This window comes from Sorex araneus, chromosome X, assembly GCF_027595985.1.
Source record: "Sorex araneus isolate mSorAra2 chromosome X, mSorAra2.pri, whole genome shotgun sequence".
Taxonomy (NCBI): domain Eukaryota; kingdom Metazoa; phylum Chordata; class Mammalia; order Eulipotyphla; family Soricidae; genus Sorex; species Sorex araneus.
The window spans coordinates 292021215-292043009 of record NC_073313.1 but is presented as its reverse complement, the minus strand read 5'-3'; the positions used below and the strand labels follow the sequence as shown (position 1 = coordinate 292043009).

Below are 21795 nucleotides of genomic sequence, written 5' to 3'. Positions count from 1 at the left end.
TGTGTGCATGCATGTGTGTGTGTGTGTGTGTGTGTGTGTGTGTGTGTGTGTGTGAGAGAGAGAGAGAGAGAGAGAGAGAGAGAGAGAGAGAGAGAGAGAGAGAGAGGGAGAGAGAGAGAGAGAGAGACAGACAGACAGACAGACAGACAGGCAGGCAGGCAGGCAGACAGGTATAGAGGGTATAGAGAGACAGACAGAGGCAGACAGAGACAGAAAGACAGAGACAAAGATAAAAAGTTAAAAGAAAGAGAGAGAGAGAGAAAGAGGGGCATAGTAAGCACATTAGCACATTCCACCTTGCATCCTCCTTTCGGTCCTGCTTTAGGATTATATTACTGCTAATATATTGTCAGGCATTGGGCTGTCTCACTACTTTTATCTGCCCATTCTCTTTATAAGCCCCATACAGTGATCTAGTGAACTGTGGACCGAATCTTATTTAGGCCATCCTCTGTTCATGGGCTCTTAGGTTCTAGGTCATTAAAAGATGCTCTAAGGCAGCATCCCTCAACCGGGGAGCATTAATGCTCTGACAGGCCTGGATATTCTCTGTTCACGTTTATAAGTCATATAAAGGGATGGAGGCTCACCATGAGACTATGAGGAGCAATCAGTGAGACTCGGGACCACAGGGAGAAAACAGGTAGGAAAGGGTCCTTGGTCTCGACTAGAAACACTCCTTAAGGCAGAGCTTCCCAAACTTATTTTATTTATCACCTCCTTTTCAGTAAAAGAAATCACAGTGCCCAACTCCTTAGAAATCTGCCATCTTTAAGCCAACTAATAGCCACCCCCCACTTGTAGCTTCCACTGCCTGTCCCCTACCAGTCCAGCACCTCCCTGGGGGTGCTGTCATCCCATGTCAGCTAACACTGGACTAGAACATTTGCTCAGTCTTCTCATCTTGTCTCGAGATGGGAGGAAAGTGAGGTCCTCACGCCCCGACACCGAATCAGGCTCTTGCGCCTACATTTATGGTGTGTTATTCTTGCGCCTACATTTGCGGTGTGTTATTCTTGCTAGCATGGTATTTTGATGACAGAAGACAGAAGAAGGTGGCTGTGCTGTGAGTGTGTTTTGCACACGTGGGTGGGTGTGAATGTGGGCCTCCAGAGGGAGGTGTGCATTCTGTTGTGTGACTGACGGCTGTTGAGAAGTTCGGAGTGAACCCGATTTAAAAGTGGAAGCTGGAATTTATAAAGCCCCGAAGGTGGGGGGGGGGAATGATGTGTTATTTAAAGGAAACTCCTGTAGGAATTCTTAAGTGAAAGGATGAGCTTTCCCTCACCCCACCCCCGTTTCAAAAAATGACTCCATTGAGATGTGTTTTACATGCAGTGACTAGTGCATCTGTGTCAAATGCACAGCTTGAGGGGGTTGGAGAAATATATACATTTAAATATCCGCCACCCCATTCAATGTAGAGAAAACCCCTTCTTCCTCCCCCAAAGTTCCTCTGTGCCTCTCTGAGCCTCTGCTGTGCTCCACTGCCGCCTCCAGAAGGTGATTCGGATATTTGTTGTCACTGTGGATCAGCTTTGCCTGCTCTAGGGCATCATGCATGTGGGATCCCACGGTCTGTACTCACAAGCGTTGGCTTCTTTCCCAGAACCTCAGTTTAGCTGTGTCTCATTCTTTATCTCCTATGGATGCTGCGGGATTAGTGTCTTCATCTTTGTATTCAGCATTGGGGCGTTTCCAGCATTGGGCTGTCATGAATGAGTCCACTCACAGCGTGGGTGCAGGTGGACCGTTTTCCAAGCCAGTCCTCAATGTGATTCTATTGTGTCAAGCCAGTTCAAATCTGGCCAGCCATCCACTGAGCCCCCTTCCACAAATATGCATTAAATCTTCCATGTGCTACACGAAAGAGACGGGACATCCATGCCAGGACATCCATTAAACCGGAATCGTCTTCTTTGCAGGAAGGGTATTAGAGCGAGAACAATCCTGCTCTGCTTTGAAGAGTTTGGGGACGCAAGCTCTCAGAGTGGAATCCTCGACATAGTTTTTCAGTGGCACTCTCAGCCAGCCGGTGCCCTCCTACAGTAAGGCGAGCAGCAAGCTCTCTTCATGCCCCCGCTGAGGAGTCATTTAATTAGCTGCTCGCCTCAAATTCAGCAGCCCGCCACTGTTTAAGAGTTTCCTGTTACAGCCATGTGTGTTTCGGGTTTACCAGAAGCAGAAGCTGACAATTTTAAAGGCTGCTGTAGGCCCCCTGCTCTGTCTCTTCCCTGCCAGATTCCTGGGGGTCCCCTCCCTGGTGGGTTCCCTCCGGGGAAGACTGGCCATTCCAAAGGGGGGGGGTGGGACCTAGACAGAAGCTCTGCTTTGGGAAGAGCCCCTGAGCGTTCTCTCTCAATAGTTCCCCGTCTGCCTCCCCACTGAAGAGGAGTGATACAGGCCCTGCTCTGGTGGGGACGGGCAGTGCAGGCCTGTCTTGCTCTTCCTCATTGGTCTGGGTTCATCCTCTTCCGACTCCTGCTTCTGCCTCTTTCTAGGCCCTGGTTCCCGAAATGACTGGAAGGGAACTGAAACCCACTTAGGACTTGTGTGAGAGAGTGGAGGCTTTTCGGGGCAAAAGTTTGTCCAGAGTGCGCAGGCTATGAACGGCTTGCCTTGAACCTCTCACCTCCCGCGTGTCAAAAGCAACGTTCCTTGCAGCCCAAGGAGACAGATCCTAGGGTCTGGGGGCTGTAGTGCCTGTGATTGGCAGGGGCCACCTCCGTGGACTTGGCTCCAGTGGGTAGGAGGGGTACGGGAGGAGGGTCTGGGAGACTCGTGAGCCGACTCAAGTTCTCGTTTGCAGATGCTGCCAGGTGAATGGTGCCCCTGGAACTGTGCAGCACTGGGAAAGCTTGAGAGCAGGGAAAGAACATTTGACTTAGTTGCAGGGTTGAAGTCTTGGCTTCCCGACCCATCACCTCCCTTCAATTTTATTAACATTTTTTCTTGTGGCTTCAAACACGTTTTAAATTCAGATGTTGTGACTTATGTAGTTGTTTACAATAGGAGTCAGGCTATGATGTCCCTGCCTCCAGTGCCCTCATCCGTGTCCCCTCCTCTCCACTGCTCACCTTCCCCTCCACCCTAGACCAACCTGACCATGACAGTTACATTTTGAACTTTAATTATAGTTTGGGCCCCAGTTTTGAGGTGTTGTTCATATCTAATGGTATATATAATATGTTATACATAATATGTTACACTATAATACATATAGTCCCATGGGATCGAATGTATATGTGAATATATGTGCATATACACACACACATATTCCCATGACACCTGGGATTGAACTGGAGTCAGCCACCTGCAAGGCAAGTATCCCAATCCCTGTAACTTACTCTTGTGCCTCAAATCGTGGCTTCTTAGTGAGCACCCAGGATGACTGAGTAGTTTGTGCTCAGCACTTTTCGGAGCTCCTTAACTTCAGCCTAGCTCCCGTGACACAGGAACCATGTATTAGCTCCCCTTTATGGGCGAGCAGTCAGGAGACGTCCAGAATGTCCATGCCTGTAACTTCAGACTCCACAGGCAGTTCACCCTCACCTGCTGCCTGCTGCATGTCCCTGAGTGCATTACGTGTCTGTCTTACAGCGACGCATTTCGCAGGTGAAGAGATAAGGTACCGGGCTTAGGAGCACAAATCCTCTAGAGCTGGTTAGCTCAGCCCTGTCTAACCCGACGGCTGTGTTGGTCTGCAGCTCTTCTGCTGTCTTGCTTTGGGTCCCAACTGGAGGGCTAGCCAAAAGGTCCATAGACGGAGAGAGGTATAGTCAAAGACGGCAGAAGTAGTAGCGTGAGTGGCCATGCCCAACATATGGGGTTCAAGGTGACCTGACAAATAGGCTGAACGTGGGGAGTACTGGGGAGAATCTCGAACGCAGGAGGATGCCAGGCCTCCCCCAGATGGCCGGGGTGAGGCCTGCCTTTTGCCAGCTGCCTGGTGGTGATGCCCGCTGAGCATTTGCAGGGGAGATGGAGGACTGGGCACCTCCCTTGCTTCTGTATCAGTGTCACGGAATTGTGAGTAAAATGTGTGTGTGGAAACTCACTTGGCTATGAACTTGTGTCGTCCTTGCCGTTCTGCCCCCTCTTTACCTGGTGGCCCTCCTGCCACCCCTGCTGGCGTCCCAGCAGCCCAGGTGATTCTCAGGACTCCCCTGGCCAGAGCTCTGTGGTGTCAGCCCAGCCTGCGAGGGCTGGTTGCATTTGGCAGGTTTAATAGCTTAATTTCCATTTTTCCTCTTGGAAAGTTCATAGTATTGGAAGCAGCAGTGGGTGCTAAAATGGTCGCCGATGGCTATCTTGAACGTTAATATCCTCATCCGTCTTATCGCTTGTGGCTTGTTCCCCCTCTCCTCTCGCTCCCCTTTTGCAGACATAGGCTGCTTGCCGGTGGAGAGGCTCCCCGCCCTGCCCCTTGCTTTGCTAACACCCGCCTCCCTGCATCTCCCAGATAGCATTGTCCTTCCCCAACAAAGTCCCAGGCGTGGGAAATCTTTGACTTGGAGGATATGAGAAAGTGTCGCATTTTGCCGGCCGGTTTTCATAGGGATGATCTAATCTTGAAAAAAAAAAAACCATTATTTAAATTCTATGATTTGGCACAGGAATGGGGGGGACAGGAGAGGTGGGGGGGGCAGATGTCCTGAGAGGGATTTTTTCTTTTTTATTGAATCACTGTGAGATATACAGTTACAAAGTTGTTCAATATTGGGTTTCAGTCATACAATGTTCCAACATCTGTTCCTTCACTAAAGTACATTTCCCAACACCAGTGTCCCCAGTTTCCCTCCCGCTATCCTCCCTCCCCCCAGTCTGCCTCTATGCCTACGGCAGGCACTTTTCCTCTCTCTCTCTCTCTCTCTCTCTCTCTCTCTCTCTCTCTCTCTCTCTCTCTCTCTTTCCTTTTGGGCATTAGGGTTTACAATACAGGTACAGAAAGGTTAGTACATCTATCTCTTTACCTCCTTTCAGCAGTCAAGCCTTGTCCAGAGTGATCATTTCAACTGTTTTTGTCATAGTGGTTCCTTCTGTATCCTAGCTGCCCGACCCATCCCCCCCCCCCCACAGACACGCTTGTTGTCCTGCGAGTTTTCAGTGGAGGCAGGCAGGGACCTAGAGGCCAGGTCTGGTATGACTCTGATGTGTCAAGTTGGTGGTTTTACTCTCTGCGGTTCGGGACGGCGCAGGCACCAGCTGGAACTCCTGGCGAGGGCCCTCATTGGGGAGGTGGGTGATGAGGGTGCAGGAGCGGTGGTCTGATGGGAGAAGCAGAGCGTTGGCTCTTACAACCATGGCATCTTTGCAGAAGCTGTGCCATTTTCTTCACCTGGAAACCTACAGTTGTGGATCCTGGGGGTGGGTGGGATGGGCAAACTCCTTTCCTCCTCTCTTTGTTGAGTCCTAGACTCAAGACCCCAAACTCAGGAGAGCAGCACCTATGGGGTAGCTGGAGGGTTCCCCTGTCGGGCCCTGATGGTCCCTGTTGGTGGGATGGAAGTGATTTTATGGGTGGGGGAGGGAATGGCCTGGGTGCCGTGCCATTCAGTGTTTGGGGTGGGGGGCGGGATGCAGTGCTGGGGATTGAACTCACACAGGCTAGGTGTGTCCTCTTGTGCTCCACCATTGCGCCTTCCCGGCCGTCCCGGAACTGACATTTCACAGGGAACCCTGCAGCCTCTCTGGTCACTGAAGTCTGTGCGTGACATGGGGAGTCAGCAGTGACTTTGAGTGCGTGAGATCTGGTGGGAGGGACTCAGAGAACGTCAGGTCAAGGTGAGTTTCTCTGCCTTGTGGGGTGGGGGAAGGGGGCCGCTCAGGGTAGAGCCCTCTCTCTCCTGTCCACCGTGGGAATCAGCACAGATCCCTGTCTCCCCGAGAGAGCGGGGGCTTGGAGGGTGAATGATCCCAGAATAGGCTCCGGGAGCTCCAAACTTAGAGTCTTTCCCACCTCCACCAACGTTGATGGGCGTCTCCCGCCTAGCAGACAGAGCTCTGCTCTAGGGATGCAAATACCATCAATCTCCTACTCCGTTTAGCAGAGGAGAGAGACATATGGACGGAATACTGCAACTTAATAGGAAGCGTGTTGGGATATGGATGTGCATTATGGGGGCCCAGGCTGAAGGGTTCGTTCGTCTCTCTGGGACTAGCTGGAGAGACTTAAAGACCGTGCAGCAGTTGACCTTGACCTTGAAGGAGGTGAGGTGGTTAAGCTGACTTTGGTTGAAGAGTCTTTGCTGCGTGTGTGTGTGTGTGTGTGTGTGTGTGTGTGTGTGTGTGTGTGTGTACGCCCCCTCTTTGCTGAGGATAAAGAAAAAGAAAAGTGGGGGAGTGGTTCCTGCTTTCTGCAGAAATTCACAGCTTGTTGGGGAGCCGAGCCTGGCACGTATCAGCCAATTAAAGCATTGCTGAGACAGATGGGAGTGTGGAGGCCGGGACGCTGCCAGGGGTACTCGGTGATCCAGCTTCGGGGAGTTACTTCTCAGAAAACAGAAATCTCTGTAAGGAGCACACAGGCCCTGCAAAGATGTCTTGACTGTAAGAGCCAACCCACTGAGCCAACCCTCTGATTTTCCTGTCAGCCCACTTCACTGGGGTACAAGGGCCGGCTAGGTCTCAAGTAGGAGGTTAGGGGGCTAAAATTTAGGAGGTGAAGGAGAAGGTGGATGAGGATGGTAACAATTTGATGGTGCTGACTTGTTGTCTGCAACTCTGGCGAAACGTAGGGTTAATAAAGCATAGGTATATCCAGCTCTGACCTGAGCAGGGCTGGGGGCGGGTGGGGCGGGGCTTCAGTCTCCCCAAAGCACCATATACACTCCTGGGCCTTTGCTTATGCTCTTTCTTCCACAAGAAGCGCCTTCTCTTTGGCGCCTTCACAGAGTCCTACCTTTGTTGGCTCGTCTAACTGCCCTCAGGCTTGCCTTTTCCACTACACCTCAGCCCTAAAGCAGAATCTGATTTTTTAACTATTATGGCTCAATTTTTTTCTTTCATTTATTTTTATTGAATCAACATGAGATACAGTTACAAGCTTTCATGTTTGAATTTCAGTCATACAATGATCAAACACCCATCCCTCCACCAGTGCGCATTCTCCACCACCAGTGTCCCCAGTATCCCTCCCCCTTTCCAACCCTCCCCCTGCCTCCATGGCAAATAATTTTTCCCATACTCTCTCTCTATTTTTGGGCATTATGGTTTGCGATACAAATACTGAGAGGTCATCATGTTTGGTCCTTTATCTACTTTCAGCACACATCTCCCATCCTGACCAATCCCTCCAACCATCATTGACTTGGTGATCCCTTCTCTATTCCAGCTGCCTTCTCCCCCAGCTCATGAGGCAGGCTTCTAACCATGGGGCAATATTCCAGGCCTTGTGTCTACTGTCCTTGGGTGTCAGTCTCATATTATGTTATCTTATATTCCACAAATGAGTGCAGCCCTTCTATATCTGTCCCTCCCTTTCTGACTCATTTCACTTAGCATGATCCTCTTCATGTCTATCCATTTATAAGCAAATTTCATGACTTCATCTCACCTAACAGCTGCATAGTATTCCATTGTGTAGATGTACCAAAGTTTCTTTAACCAGTCGTCTTGGATTGTTTCCTGATTCTGGCTTTGTGAACAGGGCTACAATCAACATATAGTTCAGATGTAATTTCTACTGTGCTTTTTTGCACCCTCAGGTATATTCCCGGAAGTGGTATTGGGCGGGGGGGAGTCATATGGAAGCTCACGGCAAGAATCTGCTTTGTAGCTGCACTGGGATTGGGAACACCTCAAGTTCTGGAACACTGTCTGAGTCTGAGGTTTCTCTGGACCCCCGGCGGGCAGGTGTGGTGGTGGGATAAAGAAACGTGGGTTTCTTTAGATGCGAACTGCATCTTGGTGTTGTTGCTTCTCTTGGACTTGGAGCGCACCATCCCGACAGCCATGAGAAGGGATCATGGCGAGCACGGGCTGTGTGATTCCTTGTGGAGAAGATGGCTCGGATGCTGTAATAGGTTCACCTGCAGCGATGGCCAGGAGCAGCACTTCCTGTCCACTTATCCAGGGCTAGCAAAAGTGCCCCCAGTTATTTTCGATGTGTCCCCAGATGTCCCCACGTGTCAAGTGTCCCCATGCCCAGTTTGCCTGGGGAAGCAAGCCTGGGGGTGACGTTCAAAGCTCTCGGTGATGTGTGAGTGCTGTGAGTTCTGCCTGCAGGCCAGGCCTACAGTCTGAAAACACCGACTCTCTGCTTTCCCAGCTTCCCTGCCATGGGCCCGCCATAGGGTAAGGAACTGAATGGCGCCGTGACTCCAGGATGTGGCCCCCGCTGGGGGGGAAGGGGCCCCTGGCAGCAGTGTTTTGACACCATCCCTGTTGCTTTCTCCATTGCAGATTGATCTGGAGCCAGAAGGAAAAGTGTATGTGATCATCGATCTCTCGGGATCCTCGGGCGAAGGTAAGAGAATGACTGCTCCTCCTTCTTCTCTTCCGTTCACCCCTTGGCTCCTGGTTTCGCCACCCCGCCTTGGCCAGGGATACATTGCTGTGGCATTTGATTAATTGGCACGCTTTATGGGGAGAAGGTTATTTTGAAGATGCTCACGCCCTTGTACCAAAAGAGACCGGCCATCTGTTAGCTGCCGAGGAACAGAAGAAAGCATTCTGGCTTCCAGCAATGCGGCCACGGAAGCAGGCGTAGTGTGTGCTGATGTAGAGTGCAGGCGCTCCCCAGAGACTCTGTGTGTCTGTGTGTCTGTCTGTGTGTGTCTGTGTGTGTGCATGTGCACACACCTGCATGCTGGGAAAGAGAACAGGTAAATATATACCGTTTGGTATATAACTTAATTGGTAATGACCTAAGTGTGGGACGGTAGAATTGTACTACAAAGCATTCATAGCAATGCTACCTCTTCTTCTTCTTCCTTTTTTTTTTTTTAACCAGTTTGGTGTACAGTCTCTTAAAGAGAAATAATGGGGTGAGAAATGCTGACTTCCCCTCTGGCTGATTAGAAGAGTGTAGATGTTGTTGAGTAGATTCTCCTCCTCTCTGTCCTGACGTTGTTCCCTAACACCTCTGAGGGTTCAGTGGGGTTGAGGCCTTCCCTTCCAGGGGCTCACTGGACAGTGGAACTTTGTCCACAGGGAAGACGCTGGTTGGAGATTAGAGCTGAAAGCCAGTTGTAAATCATATTTCCTTTTCTTCTCTTGCTGTGGGCAGGGGCACAGCTGCCCTGGATATCATGGCAAAATACTAGAGGACAATAGGTGGTTCCTCTTGGGCAAAATCAGGGTGTGGGGATTATACCCCAAAAGGAGTGAGACTCTCAGTTCCTTTGGCCCCTGGCTTAAGATGTGGACCTTTGACATCTGTCCTGAATACTGAGGGTTGTTAATGCTGTGTTCACAGAGTTGTGACCCTAGAATATCTCCTCTGTTTTAGCTTCAAAGCTCTAGTTTATGGGTCAGGAAGGGGAGATGGAATGGAGAGTTGCTGGTCAGAGGATAGCCTGGAAGTGTCTGTGTTTGATGATTGGCTAATCATCAATTGACCTGGACGTGTCTGCCTGATGATTGGCTGATCATCAGTTGGTCTAAAAGTGTCTGTGCCTGATGATTGGCTGATCATTAGCTGGCCTAGAAGAGTCTGTGCCTGATGATTGGCTGATCATCAGTTGGTCTAAAAGTGTCTGTGCCTGATGATTGGATCATCATCAGCTGGCCTAGAAGAGTCTGTGCCTGATGATTGGCTGATCATCAGTTGTTCTAAAAGTGTCTGTGCCTGATGATTGGCTGATCATCAGCTGGCCCACTTTCAACAGGTGTTCAGAATAATTTGATAATTGTGTGTATATGGGGCTCCTAAGAGTATTCCATTCTTTTTTAATATATCTCAATTATTTGGCTTAGATTTCAAATTTTAAATATCTCTCCCAAATTGCTCTACTACATTTTCTTCTCTTGATTGCAATTAGATTTTGGCATTTCCAACTTTTTTGCTCAGCTCTGAGCTCTGAACAGACCAGAATAGAAACAGTTTTAGAACAGTGGAGGTTTTAACAATATTTAGCATGAAATATTTAAATATTTAAGATGTACCAAAGGACCTACAGAATAATAAAAAGGGGCACTGCTGTCCCTATCTCTAAGTTAGGACATAAGATGTCCCAGTAGGGCACAGGCTTCCATAGTGTTTACTAGCATATGAACCACATTCACCTGACTTCAGACATTACAATCACCTCCTAGTTATGGGCACGGAACAGCATTTGCTGAGCAAGCACCATGACCTTTTTAATCTTACATAATTTATACCCAGGGGAATAATTAGTTAAATAGTTCCTGTTCCAAGAGGCAGGGCTTAGACTTTTTTTCTTTAACAAATATTAATGGCTTGCAAATCATAGAAGTCAGCCTTCTTTCTTTCATTTCTTTTTATACATTTGAGGGAAAGGATGTGGACAAGTGAATAAATAAATCATATGCAAGTGATACTTTTCCTTTCTTGCTTCCCCAGATTCTTACTGCATTTGAATGGCCAAAGCAATTTTCATTGGGCTGAATTCTTCATCTAATTTTTTTTCATCTCTTTCCTCTAAAGAAAAGAGGGTTTACTTCAGAAATGCTGACACATGCCAGAATTTAGACTCTGTAAGGTGTTAGCAAATGTTGCTCTGAGAAGAAGGAGAAGTTTTTCCATCTGAAGAGATAGTTTAGTAGGTGGGACACTTACCTTGCACGTGGCAGACCCTGGTTCTATTCCTGGCACTGCATATGAGTTCCACCAGTGCTGATTTCTGAGTACCCAGATGGAGGAGTCAGCACAGAGCACTTCCAGGTATTGCCCCCCCCCCCAAAAAAAAGGGATGTTTTCTAGCTCTTTTTACTTGCTCTTCCTGGATTTGGGATGCTATCCCCAGGAAGGGAAGGACTTTAGAGATGGTTTTTAGAAATTTATCTTGTTTTCCTCTGGGTTCTATGCATGTGTTCTGGGGAACCTATGAAGTGGTTTTGTTTGGGGGAAGAGGCAAGGTGGGGAGGCCACAACAGCGCTCACCCTTGGTGCAGAACTTCATGCCACCACAAGCCCGCGCACACTCACAGATGCCTCATCCCACTCTGTAGTGAAAATATTAAGCACTGTACTCCTCAAAAGGGTGCAAAGAGAGTTGAAATGAGGCATAGCCAATGCTTTCACCACTCTATTATTCTGCCATCAAGACTCCCTTGAGGAGTTGGAGAGAAGAGTATAGCGGATAAAACATTTGCCTTGGACACAGCCAACTTGGGTTCGATCACTGGCACTCTAGACAATGTCCTGAGCACTGCCAGGAATGATCCCCGAGTGCTGCTGGGTGTGGCCCCCAAACCAGCAAAAGAAAAAAAGAATCCTTTCTGTTTTCCTTTCTCTCGCACCCCACCAATGGGGGCAAGAAGGGTGTTCATAGAAATTGCACAAACCTGTCCACACAGTCATGAGAGCTCAGAGAAATCCATGTGTGTGTGGGCATACAAATGCACCCCTTTCTTCTCAGCTGTGCCCGAGGAGTCCTTCTCTAACTAACACACTGTCGGGAGCCTGAACGTTTACATCTGCTGGAACTAATGTGATTTCTTACTGTCTAACAAAATTCCACTGCTGGCATGTCCTGTGCAGTTCCCCTAATGGGATTTGACTGGTGTGCACTTTAAGCTAAACCAGACACCCTAACCTCACATGTACAGGGTCAGGCTGGATGACAATTAAGGTCATTTCCAGTCATGCCATTTTGTTCTTTGGTATAACTTGAATAAACGTCTATCAGAGCTCAAGGCTGAGGGCTGCCTCATATTGGTAGCAGGTAGGAAAGGGTGAAAGAGAAGGACATTTCTGATGGTACTGGGCCAAACATTTTTCTTAGATTCTCCCAAGAAGCAAATCCCCTGGGAATACTTGTGTGTTATCTTCCCATCTCAGGTACCTCTTCGAGTCTGTTTTTATTTTAAGTTATATCTCCCCGTGTTCACTTTGAGTGAACACAGTGCTAAGGGCTCATCGAATCCTTCATTAATTTGCCTAGGTAATAGAAGCAGGAATGGTGATGTCGGGAGGTCCAGGGTGAGCTGACTCCTCAGTATCCTCCTGTCCAGCATCTCAGTGGGGTCCTAGGGTCCAGCCCGGCCACTCCCCTCTTTCCCTTCTTGTCTTCTGCTGGGTCTTTAAGAAGAAGCAGTGCCTGAGGGCGAAGGGGAGTACTCAGCTTCCCAAGTAGGGGCCTTCAGCACCAGCACCAGCAGCAAGGAGTAGGGGCTGCTCTCCTGTGAAGTGCCCCAGACGGGCATCCTGGCCCCGCTCATCCCGCTTGTGAAGAGGAAAGTAAATCCCAGCCCTTAACATTGACCTGGGGACGCGCAGCACGTCTTTGGTTTCTCTTTCCCTGCTCTACCTCATTTTTTCCTGCCCTCTTCTGCCTGCTGCTCTTCTGTTGGAGCAGTAGGTGAGGAGGGCACCTCTGCTGGTGGTGCTCACACGTTCAGCCGCAGGCACCCCCAACCTGACTCTATGTTGCTGATTCTCAGACTTGAGGAGCAGTTCCCTTTGCTCCCAGATTTTGGGATCCATTCTTTGTCCTGGAGGAATGAATGCCTCCCTAGATCTGACCAGATGCAGCAGACGAGACAAGTGGAGTCAGCCTGAGAACAGTGAGCATCACCCCCAGCCCCCACCTAACCCCCCTACCCCATGAGGGGCTTATATCCCAGAGATATTGCTAAAGTGCTCGGTGAGAAACAAGCCAAGAAGGCCTGCTTCCTCCCAGAGAGACTCAGATGCACCGAAGTTTCTCTGAAGTGAGTCATCTGGTTAAGGACACCAAATGCCAGCCACTGGCAGATGAAAAACAGAAGTGAATCCTGAGTGTCTGCAGAAGCAAAGCCCCTCAGGGTCACTCCTAACCACCTCTCTGGGGCCAGGGCTGGGCACTGTGGATTGACCGGTGCCTCTTTCCGCTAATGAAGTAATTGGTGAGGAAATGCCAGGTTGAAAACCCTACGGAGAGGGTAGGTTTCTCATCGAGCCTTAGTTAAGAAGTGAGCCCCCTGTTTCCTGGCCTGGTCTCCAATTCTGACTCTGTTGTCTCACTCTGTGTCATTTTCTGTGTCCTATAAAGAAGATAGTTTGGGGAAATTTGTGTTTACAGCTCAGCTCCCGGTGGGTCAGAGTAACCTATAATTTAATCATTTGCTCTTGTTGATGTCCTCATGATTTGGCTTAAAAGAAAAGGGTATTTCCACTCATCTAACTTAATTTAGAGAGTTGTCTTTCAGGACCAATTACTTTATTCTTTTATTCAGTTGAAATTGGCCAGTGCTGACAGTTTTATTGATTTTCCTTATTACCTAGCTTTGTTGAAACATTCCCATTTTCACAATCAAGTGCATTTACCATCTTCCTTGAGCAGCTGACCCTGGGGCTTTTATCTTCCTCCTTCATGTTAATACGGTGTGAGCTGAGGGGGGCCTGGAAAGGGCTGGACCTTGGCCTGCACTGCAAGAATGAGTGATTCAGACTCTGTTCTGTGATCTGCTCACTGGAAGCATCACTGGCTTATGAAATCTATACGGAGCACCGGGAGTGCAGAGCTAATGGACACGTCCCCCCCTCAGCTCTCTGTGCTCCTCCAGAAGGTGAGAGCACTCGGCCCACGCGTGTTTTAGAGGGGCTGGGCAGTTGTTGGTGAGGCATGCTGCAAGGAGCCCACCAAGGCCGGAGCCCACTTCCACGTGAGGGCCCCCTTGGAGTGGATGGTCTCTGCAGAGTAACAAGGGCTAGGGCCCTACCTCAGAGGTAGATCTCCTGCATGTGTGGGGTCCTGAGTTCGACCCCCGGACCACACGCACAGTGACCAACACTTCCACACTAGCCTTTTCTCGTTCCCTCTACTTGACGACCCTGAGAGACAGCTGGTCGCTGCTGTCCTCACCCTTGCTGAGGAGATGTGGTCTGCTGAAGGTCCATCTGATCAGAAGGCAGAAGGGGAGGGACTCAGACCTGCTTGCCTGCCCGCTTTCTGCATCTGGTCATTCGCCTAGAAGATATTGACCCTGGGCCCTGGGCGTGTCCAGCACTGTGTCAGCCCTTCCCTTCTGTGCTACGGACACATGGGTGATGTGAGCAAGTTGCTTCTGTTCTGGGCCGTACGTTTCAGAGGAAGTTCTGTGTGTCCATATGCTCTCTCCAAGGGTACAAAGCCCAGGGGGCACATTGGCTGTCTCTGGGCAAGGGACAAGGTGAATTCAGCATAGAGGGACAGAGGGAACGTTCTTGGCAATGCCTGTGATGCAGGTGTTCCTTCCTATGTCTGCGCAGAACAGGGTGGGGTGGGGGTGGTGGGAGGGATACTGGGAACATTGGTGGAGAAGAATGGGTACATGAAAGTTTCCAAGTTTGTAACTGTACCTCATGGTGATTCACTAATAAATTTTTTTAAATATTAAAAATTAAAAATATATGCATATAAAAATATCAATCTCATGCACTAATCTCCCATGGAATTATAATGAGGATGTTGGAAATGGTTTACTGGCAATGGTAATGAATGATTTTGTTTTAATACTTGTTAGGAATTCCAATTATAATCGAGTAGGTGAACTTACTTCGAGAGAGTTTCTCAGTGGCTTTTCCCAATTTTTTGCTTTCTTGAAGGATGTGGTTTAATTCATCAAAATTACAGTTTTCTGTTTTATTCTGCTGGTTCCACTTAGGCTGCTCTACTGACCTTGGCACTATGTTTAAAAAAATCATTATGTCATAAAGTGTGTGCTACATAATGATACAAATTTAACTTTTCTTCCTCATGTGAAAGATTGATCTATGATGAATGGACTGTAGTACTGTAGCACTGTCATCCAGTTGTTCATCTATTTGCTTGACCGGGCACGAGTAACATCTCCATTGTGAGACTGGTTGTTACTGTTTTTGGCATATCAAATGCACCACAGGTAGCTTGCCAGGCTCTGCCATACAGTTGGGATACTCTCAGTAGCTTGCCAAACTCTCTGAGAAGGATGAGGAATCAAACCTGGGTCGGTTGCCTACAAGGCAAATGCCCTACCCACTGTGCTATCGCTCCAGTCATGGAGCAATGAGTATACAAGGTAAAATATTTGTCTTGAGATGGTAGTATTGTGAGCAATTAGAAGTTATAAAGTTGTGTTTTAAGAAAAAATTTAATTGAATAAGTAAAAGAAGTATAACATTGTCTATGAAATAGAACATTGTCTGTGAGGAAGAAAACTACTATTGATGCAAAATACTTATCTTTCAATAGGGGAAGACATATAAAGTATATTTTTATGATGACAGGTGAAAAGTAATCATAAAGCAATAAATAGTGGCATTTATTAATAAAAAAGAAAAAACTTAAAACCTCCCCAGGGCTGGAGCCATTGTACAGTGGACAGGGCTCTTGTCTTGGACATGGACAGCCTGGGACGGACCCCCACCATCCCTATCCCCTGAGTCCCACCAGGAGTTATCCTTGAGCATGAACCAGGAGTAAGTCCTGAGCGCTGCCAGATGTGGCCCCAAAGCAAAAAAAAAAAAATTAGAATTTTGAAAAGCATTTTGGTGTTGATGGGGCCGTGCCCACATGGACAGAGATAGTGGCATGTCATGACGGCTCCAAAGACCCTGTGAGAGAGGAATGTCCCACTGAAGCCACTGAAACTAAAACCTAAACTCAGGAGATCCAGAGACAACGTTCTCCATCTGCTGAACAGTCTGCCCAAGTCTGGGTCAGTATGGGATGTGCTAAGAAGGGATTCCTTCAGGTGGTGCCTGTCACAGAGGCCTCAGGGCCAGCTCGCTGACCTCTCCCAGGAGTAAACTGCCCAGCGTGGTCGCTCCAGGTGGCCACTCTTTGCATAGTCACCTGCATTGTGGCCGTTTGGGACAAGTTCTGAATGGCGCTCGCTGGCATCCAGGTTCGCTGCTACCAGCCCCAGTTGGTTCCCCATAGACTGAGACTCTACCAGCTGCAGGACCATCTTTCCAGCCCAGCAGGGAAGTTGGATGCCAGCTGGTTTTCTCTCCCCTCCAGGCAAACTCTAGGCAAACTCTCAAGTTTGCCTGGTTTCTGACATGGAAAATCTTGGTGGTTTCAATTTAAACAGAGAGACACTCCACAGTTGGCAAGAGAGAGATCTTTGGACCATGGGGATGAGTAATCTCGAGGAAAGTCAAGTTCACTTTTGTCTGTGTTCCGTGTTATTGTGGTGAGGCGGCCATGGGCACCTGCGCTGCCAGCCCTGCTTTTGAGTTCATTAGTTGACTCACTGATGGAGTGACCCAGCATGTTCTGTGAGATTCCTGCTTGCTGGGAGCGTGCTGAGGGCTCGAGAAACAAAGCTGAGAGGGCTGTGAGCCATGGCATCTCGACACTCTCAGGCTAAGCGGTTCTGACGCTTCGTTATCGACACTCCTTGGGGCCTTGGTGGCCTCAGCAAGGAAGGAGGCCTGCTAAAGAATTCATCCTTGCTCTTTGGCTCATCGTCAAAAGAAATTCGTGCATAGCTTGGCACTTGGAAGGGGTGTTTGAGAGACAACAAAATAACTGAAATCAAATCTCTGTACGAAGGGGGTTTTATTTAAACCTAAGTGAATCTGCTAGGGAGCTTCAATCATTGCTAGTTTATTTAATTTCTTTTGGGGATTTTTTTTTTGGGGGGGGAAGCACACCTAGAGTTGCTCGGGAGCTCTTCTTGGCTCTGAGCTCAGGAGTGACCCTTGGGCAGTGCTCAAGGGACCATATGCAGGGCTGGGGATCCAACTGTGGTGGGTCCTGCCCAGCGAGAGCCTTAGCCCTGTACTAGCCCTCCAGGCGGTCCATCTCGATTGTCCCCGGAAGGAAAGGACACTTGGAGAGTCAAGATGGTGAAGCACTGAGTCCTGACACAGTGGGCCTGCTGCCAGGCCTGGGGCTGCATCTCCAACCAAACCCCAGGAAATGCCCACGCTGTCACCCCCCCACCCCCAACAGCTCGAGGAGAAGCAAAATCCCAACAAGACCCAAGGTTTTCTCTCTGCCTCCATGCTGGCCAGCCCCCCACTCCCAAGGGAGGAGGGAAACCCTCTGGCTCCCTTTCCCAACTGCCGTCCAGTTGGAACATCTCAGAGTCCGAGCCTTTAAACTCTTCCGTGCAGACTCTTTCCCTCCCCGTTCTCTCTTTTGTTGGTGTGGAATGGTGGAGAAGGCACTTGGTCTTCTTAGGGAGGAGGGCAGTGCCTGGGCCTTGGTGTTCTGCCCTGCGTGAAGGTCAGGATGGAGACGGTGGTGTTCCTCCGATTGGAGAACAAGCGTCAATTTATAGCAAGAAAACAAAAAGTAGCCCGTCAGGGTATTGGACTTGGTGTTTTGTGTTTGCTTTTCTATAAATACCCTCAAGTATTGAGTGGTGCTTGAATTTGATCCTGCTGTGCTAATTTTCTCCCGGTTCCTGGGGCTTTAATTAAAATAACTCACCCAGGGACCTTGCTAGAACTTACCTCTACTTGATGCTTCTCTGAGGCAGGCGAGTTGCACCTGCCATTTCTGGATGGGAAGTGCAGGGGGAGTTCTGCACTCAGTGCTGGGAACCCAGTAGGGGCGTGATTTTTACTTGCCGGATAAATATGTGTGACAAATGTGTGACTAAGTGAAATAACAGCAAAAAAGTACCCCTTTAGAAGGAGACTGTTGCGGTAAACAAAGTGTTTGGACTGAATTTGCTGTGGATAATCAGCTGTTTCAGATTGCAGTATACATCAGTTTCAGAGGTGGGCGTGGGGCCGAGTGTGTAAGCTTTCTGGGCCCAATACTCACTAGGGGTTCTCTGAGGCCCCTGCAGCATCTTCGCAAATACCTAGCACCCCCCAAATAATCCTTGGTCCCCTTCCGGTTTATTAATCTACTTCTCTGCTCTCTCAAAGTTGGATTGCACATTTGCTTCTGCCAGGGGATGGAGGGTGGCCTTCCCATGATTAGTCCCTCTTCCCATTGGTCTGGACCCTGGATTTGCTCCCCCGTACCCTTGTGTCAGGCTGTATAACTACACAATTTTTTTTTTAAATTTCACTCTGTGCACAGCTGGAGCCCTGGCAGCAACTTGTCGTCCGGCATCCATGGGCAGAGATTCCTGACCACTGAACCAGCATCCATGAGTCTCCATAGTGGCCATGTACCATCCCATCACCCTCACTCTGAAAGGGCAGTTTGGGAACAAGGGTGGGCTTTGTCCCTAGTGAGCCAGTATGACCCAAGTTGCCTCTGATGTTCTTGGGGGCCTTGATCACCATTGGCTCTGATTACTGATCTTGAATTCAGCACTGAGCAGCTTTATAGTGAAGGTTTCCCCATTTCTCTTTATACTGTCAGCAGAAAGCAGACTCAGGGGCTCCTGGCCATAGCACAGTATTCTTTGCAACCATTTGAGTTTGAAGACTATAAATGTGAGGGACTGGGAGACTGAACAGCGGACAAGGCATTTGCCCTTCACAAAGCTGACCCTGGTTTGATCCACAGCACCCTTTGTGGTCCCCTGAGTACCACCTGAAGCGATCTCTGAGCATAGTGCCAGGAGTAAGCCCTGAGCACAGACAGCTGTGGCTTCAAACCCAAATAAAACCAATAGGGGCTGCAAAAGGTGGGGTATATTGGGCTTTGCAGGGAGGACCCCCAAGCTTGATTCCAACACTGCTGAACGTGGACCCCAGCACCACCTCTGGGTGTGGCCTATCAACAAACCAACCAATGTGAGAAATCTGAGTGTGAGTGAGCAGAGATAGCTGAGTGGTCTGGGACCCGAGCTTGACACCATGTGGCCCCCGGAGCACTACCACATGTAGCCTTGGGGACCCCAAGCTCTGCTGGGAGTGACCCTGGATTCTTTGGGTCACCAAGAGCATGTGGGCAGCTCTGCACCCTTGGGTCTTAGCTTTGGACCTCTGCTCTGATTGGCTGAGAGTCACTGGAAGTGGCCTCCCTTTCTGCCCTTCCTCCAGTCTCCCTAAAAAATAGAAGAATAAAGTCTTTGAGTTTGACCAAGTAGAGGTGAGGAGACTTACCCTGTGGCTCTTTTAGGGCCACCCTGGAGCTTTGGGAAGAGAGTGAAGTCCCACGGAGAATGACTTTAGTTTCCTTTCCATTTAGTCTGTGGGAAGACCTCTAGGAGACAGGACTGTCAGCAGTTAAATACCTTCATGAGGAGTGGGGGCCCTCGGCTCTGGGTGTTTGAGCAGACACTGAAGGGGGGTTCTTAAAATGTAGAAGTGATTCTTTTAATAGCTGTTTGTAAGATCTGGATATTTATGGCACATAGCGGCAGTGTATATCAATGGTCAGTGCCATGACAGCTGCTTATTTGATTAGAGCCAGGCATTCACTGCAAAAGGTAGAGATGCCTATGGAACCGTGAGGAAAGGGGCAATTGTAGTGCAGTACCCACATGCCCAGTAGTTCATTTCTGGGAAATGTAGGCAAACAATGGGTGTATCAATGCTGTATCACTGCTTGAATCTTGTTTCCAAAGAACTAGGGAAGGACTGTATTTGAATAGACACCCCTGCAAGTGGTAGGACCTCTCCCTTAGAGATTTAAGTGGGAAAATCTCTTGTCTGTTGGTCCTCACCTTCAGTTTTCCTCCTGGAACTGCACATGGGCGCATCATTGCTGTGTCTCGGTCTACCTTGTGGAAAGAAGATGATCATAGAGACCCCTGACACATTTTTGTGCCCATATTTGTTCAGTCTTCTATGAGGAAGGTGTCCGTCCTCAGGGTGGTGGCACCTGGCAGCCATGGGGCTAGGAGGAGTCTGAGCATTTGGACAGGGTCTACTGAACCCCTGAGAAGGATTGTGGATGACTGACCCCCATCAGCAGGCTGCAGGGTCCATCTCGGGGCTGCCTTTTCTCCTTTTCCCATTATCAACCTGCCTTTTGCCTAAAGCTTAAAACTCAGTCTCCTAAGCTTTCTGGGGGTGCTCTAAGCCAGCACTTCTCAACCTCTTTCTGACTAAACCTTCCAATCTTGTTTCCTTTCTGTGACCCCCTTACTGATTGTCCCCCTAGTCTCATTTTGTGCCCCACAGTTGTGTGGTTTTTAACCTATGCCCCCCTAGAGTATTCTGGGGGCCCACAGGGAGCCCTATGGCCCCCTTCCTTGAGATTGGTCTCAGGCCCATTAATAGTGTATCTTTCTCAACAAAACAAAGACATGCAACCCAACCCAGCCCAATCTTTCTAGAAAGATAAAATCCTAAGCCATTATGGAACCGCCTCTCTGTGAAGAGCTGGTTTTGAGGCTTCTCTCTGCTCGTGTCTGGAGAACTTTCCAACACATGTTTGAAGGCTCAGAGAGTGGATAGGTCACCGAGGCGTTAAATGATATAATGGGAGAGAAGGAAAATCTATTCTAGAACTCTCTTATCTCTCCTTGTTGGGACATCATCTTTGGTGGAATTTCCAACATATTTTTCCTATGTTGTCATCGAAGCTTGATTGAGTGCTGGGAGGGATCCCACGGGACCTTTAGAGCCCCTCACGGACCCCCACCCCCCATCCCTCACCACCACCAATTTGCTGTACTAGCCTCTATCCTCTGAAGTGAGAGACTCATCTTATCCTAAGTGCTTGCTGCTCACTTATTCCCTGACCTATCATTTTCCAGAGCAATAAAACATTCTATTTCTTCTATTTTATTAGTCTCCATGTTAGTCGTCTATTTTGGTCTCTCCGCATGCTCGTGACGTCAGACGGTGGTAGGAGACAGAGGTCCCAAGGACATTTTCGTTCCAGGGATCTGTGAGTGACGCTGTCTATAAATGTGACAAAGGTGCGGTGGTGGCACGGTGGCTTGGCAGAGGGACCGTCACCCTGTGGAGGTATTGCCACGGATGGCCCAGTGCCAGTGTGTGGTGTTTGAAGACCAAATATATGACAATCAAGAGCTTCCCATAAGAGTGAGTTTTGGGGTCACCGGGGCCATCCGCAGGCCAGCTGCAGCTTGGCAGACAGACTTACCTGCTAATTACAGATGTCCTTTCAGTTGCCCAACTGTTCCCGACTCTAATCACAGCTTTGTCGCCACTCCAGTGCCAGGCCAACTAAGAACACCTAGCTCTGTCCACAGAGGATCTATTTTGATCTTATTTTTAATTTGGTAACGCATAAATCAATCCAGGTCCCTGCGGTCTTTACATGTACTTGCTGAGCTACACACAGCCTCGGCCCAGCTTGTATGCCTTAGAAAGTGGCCCCACGGCCATTTCTTTGTTTGGGAAGCATGTTCCCTGTGCTTCACTCCCTGGACTCAGGCTGCTCCTTGAGGTTAATGTAAATCAGTCGAGTTTTCTTGGCCTTCCAGGGTTTCCATTCTGAAATGTTTGTTCCGGGTTTAAAGAGCTGTGGCCAGGGTAAGATGAACATTTCCAGTCCCTTTGTGTTCCAGGGACCCTTCGCTCACTGTCTCTGCCATTTCTTCTTCCCAGATAAATACAGTTCGACATTTTGTGATGAATATTTTTAACACCTTTTATAATTTTATCACCTATTTGTATGCTTATTATTCTACATATCTATGATGTTGTATATTGTAGTTTGATTTACTGGATTATTAGTTTTGGGTTTTGGACCATGTCCTGCAATGCACAGGGCTTATTATTGAATCTGTGCTCAGGGGTCACTCCTGGCAGTGCTTGGGGGCACAGATATGGTGCCAGGGACTGAACTAGGGTCAATTACATGCAAGGCAAGTGCCTTGATCCCTGTACTA

General features: G+C 48.8%; 1 protein-coding gene across 1 annotated transcript in view; it reads left to right on the top strand.

Moving 5' to 3' along the window:
• The window catches only part of PRKCE (protein kinase C epsilon), a 497306-nt gene that overhangs the window by 182296 nt on the left and 293215 nt on the right, over positions 1-21795 (top strand). Inside the window, exon 2 of the mRNA XM_004611987.2 lies at positions 8404-8467. Coding sequence (XP_004612044.1) covers positions 8404-8467 — 64 coding nt within the window. The remainder of the gene's footprint in view (positions 1-8403; positions 8468-21795) is intronic.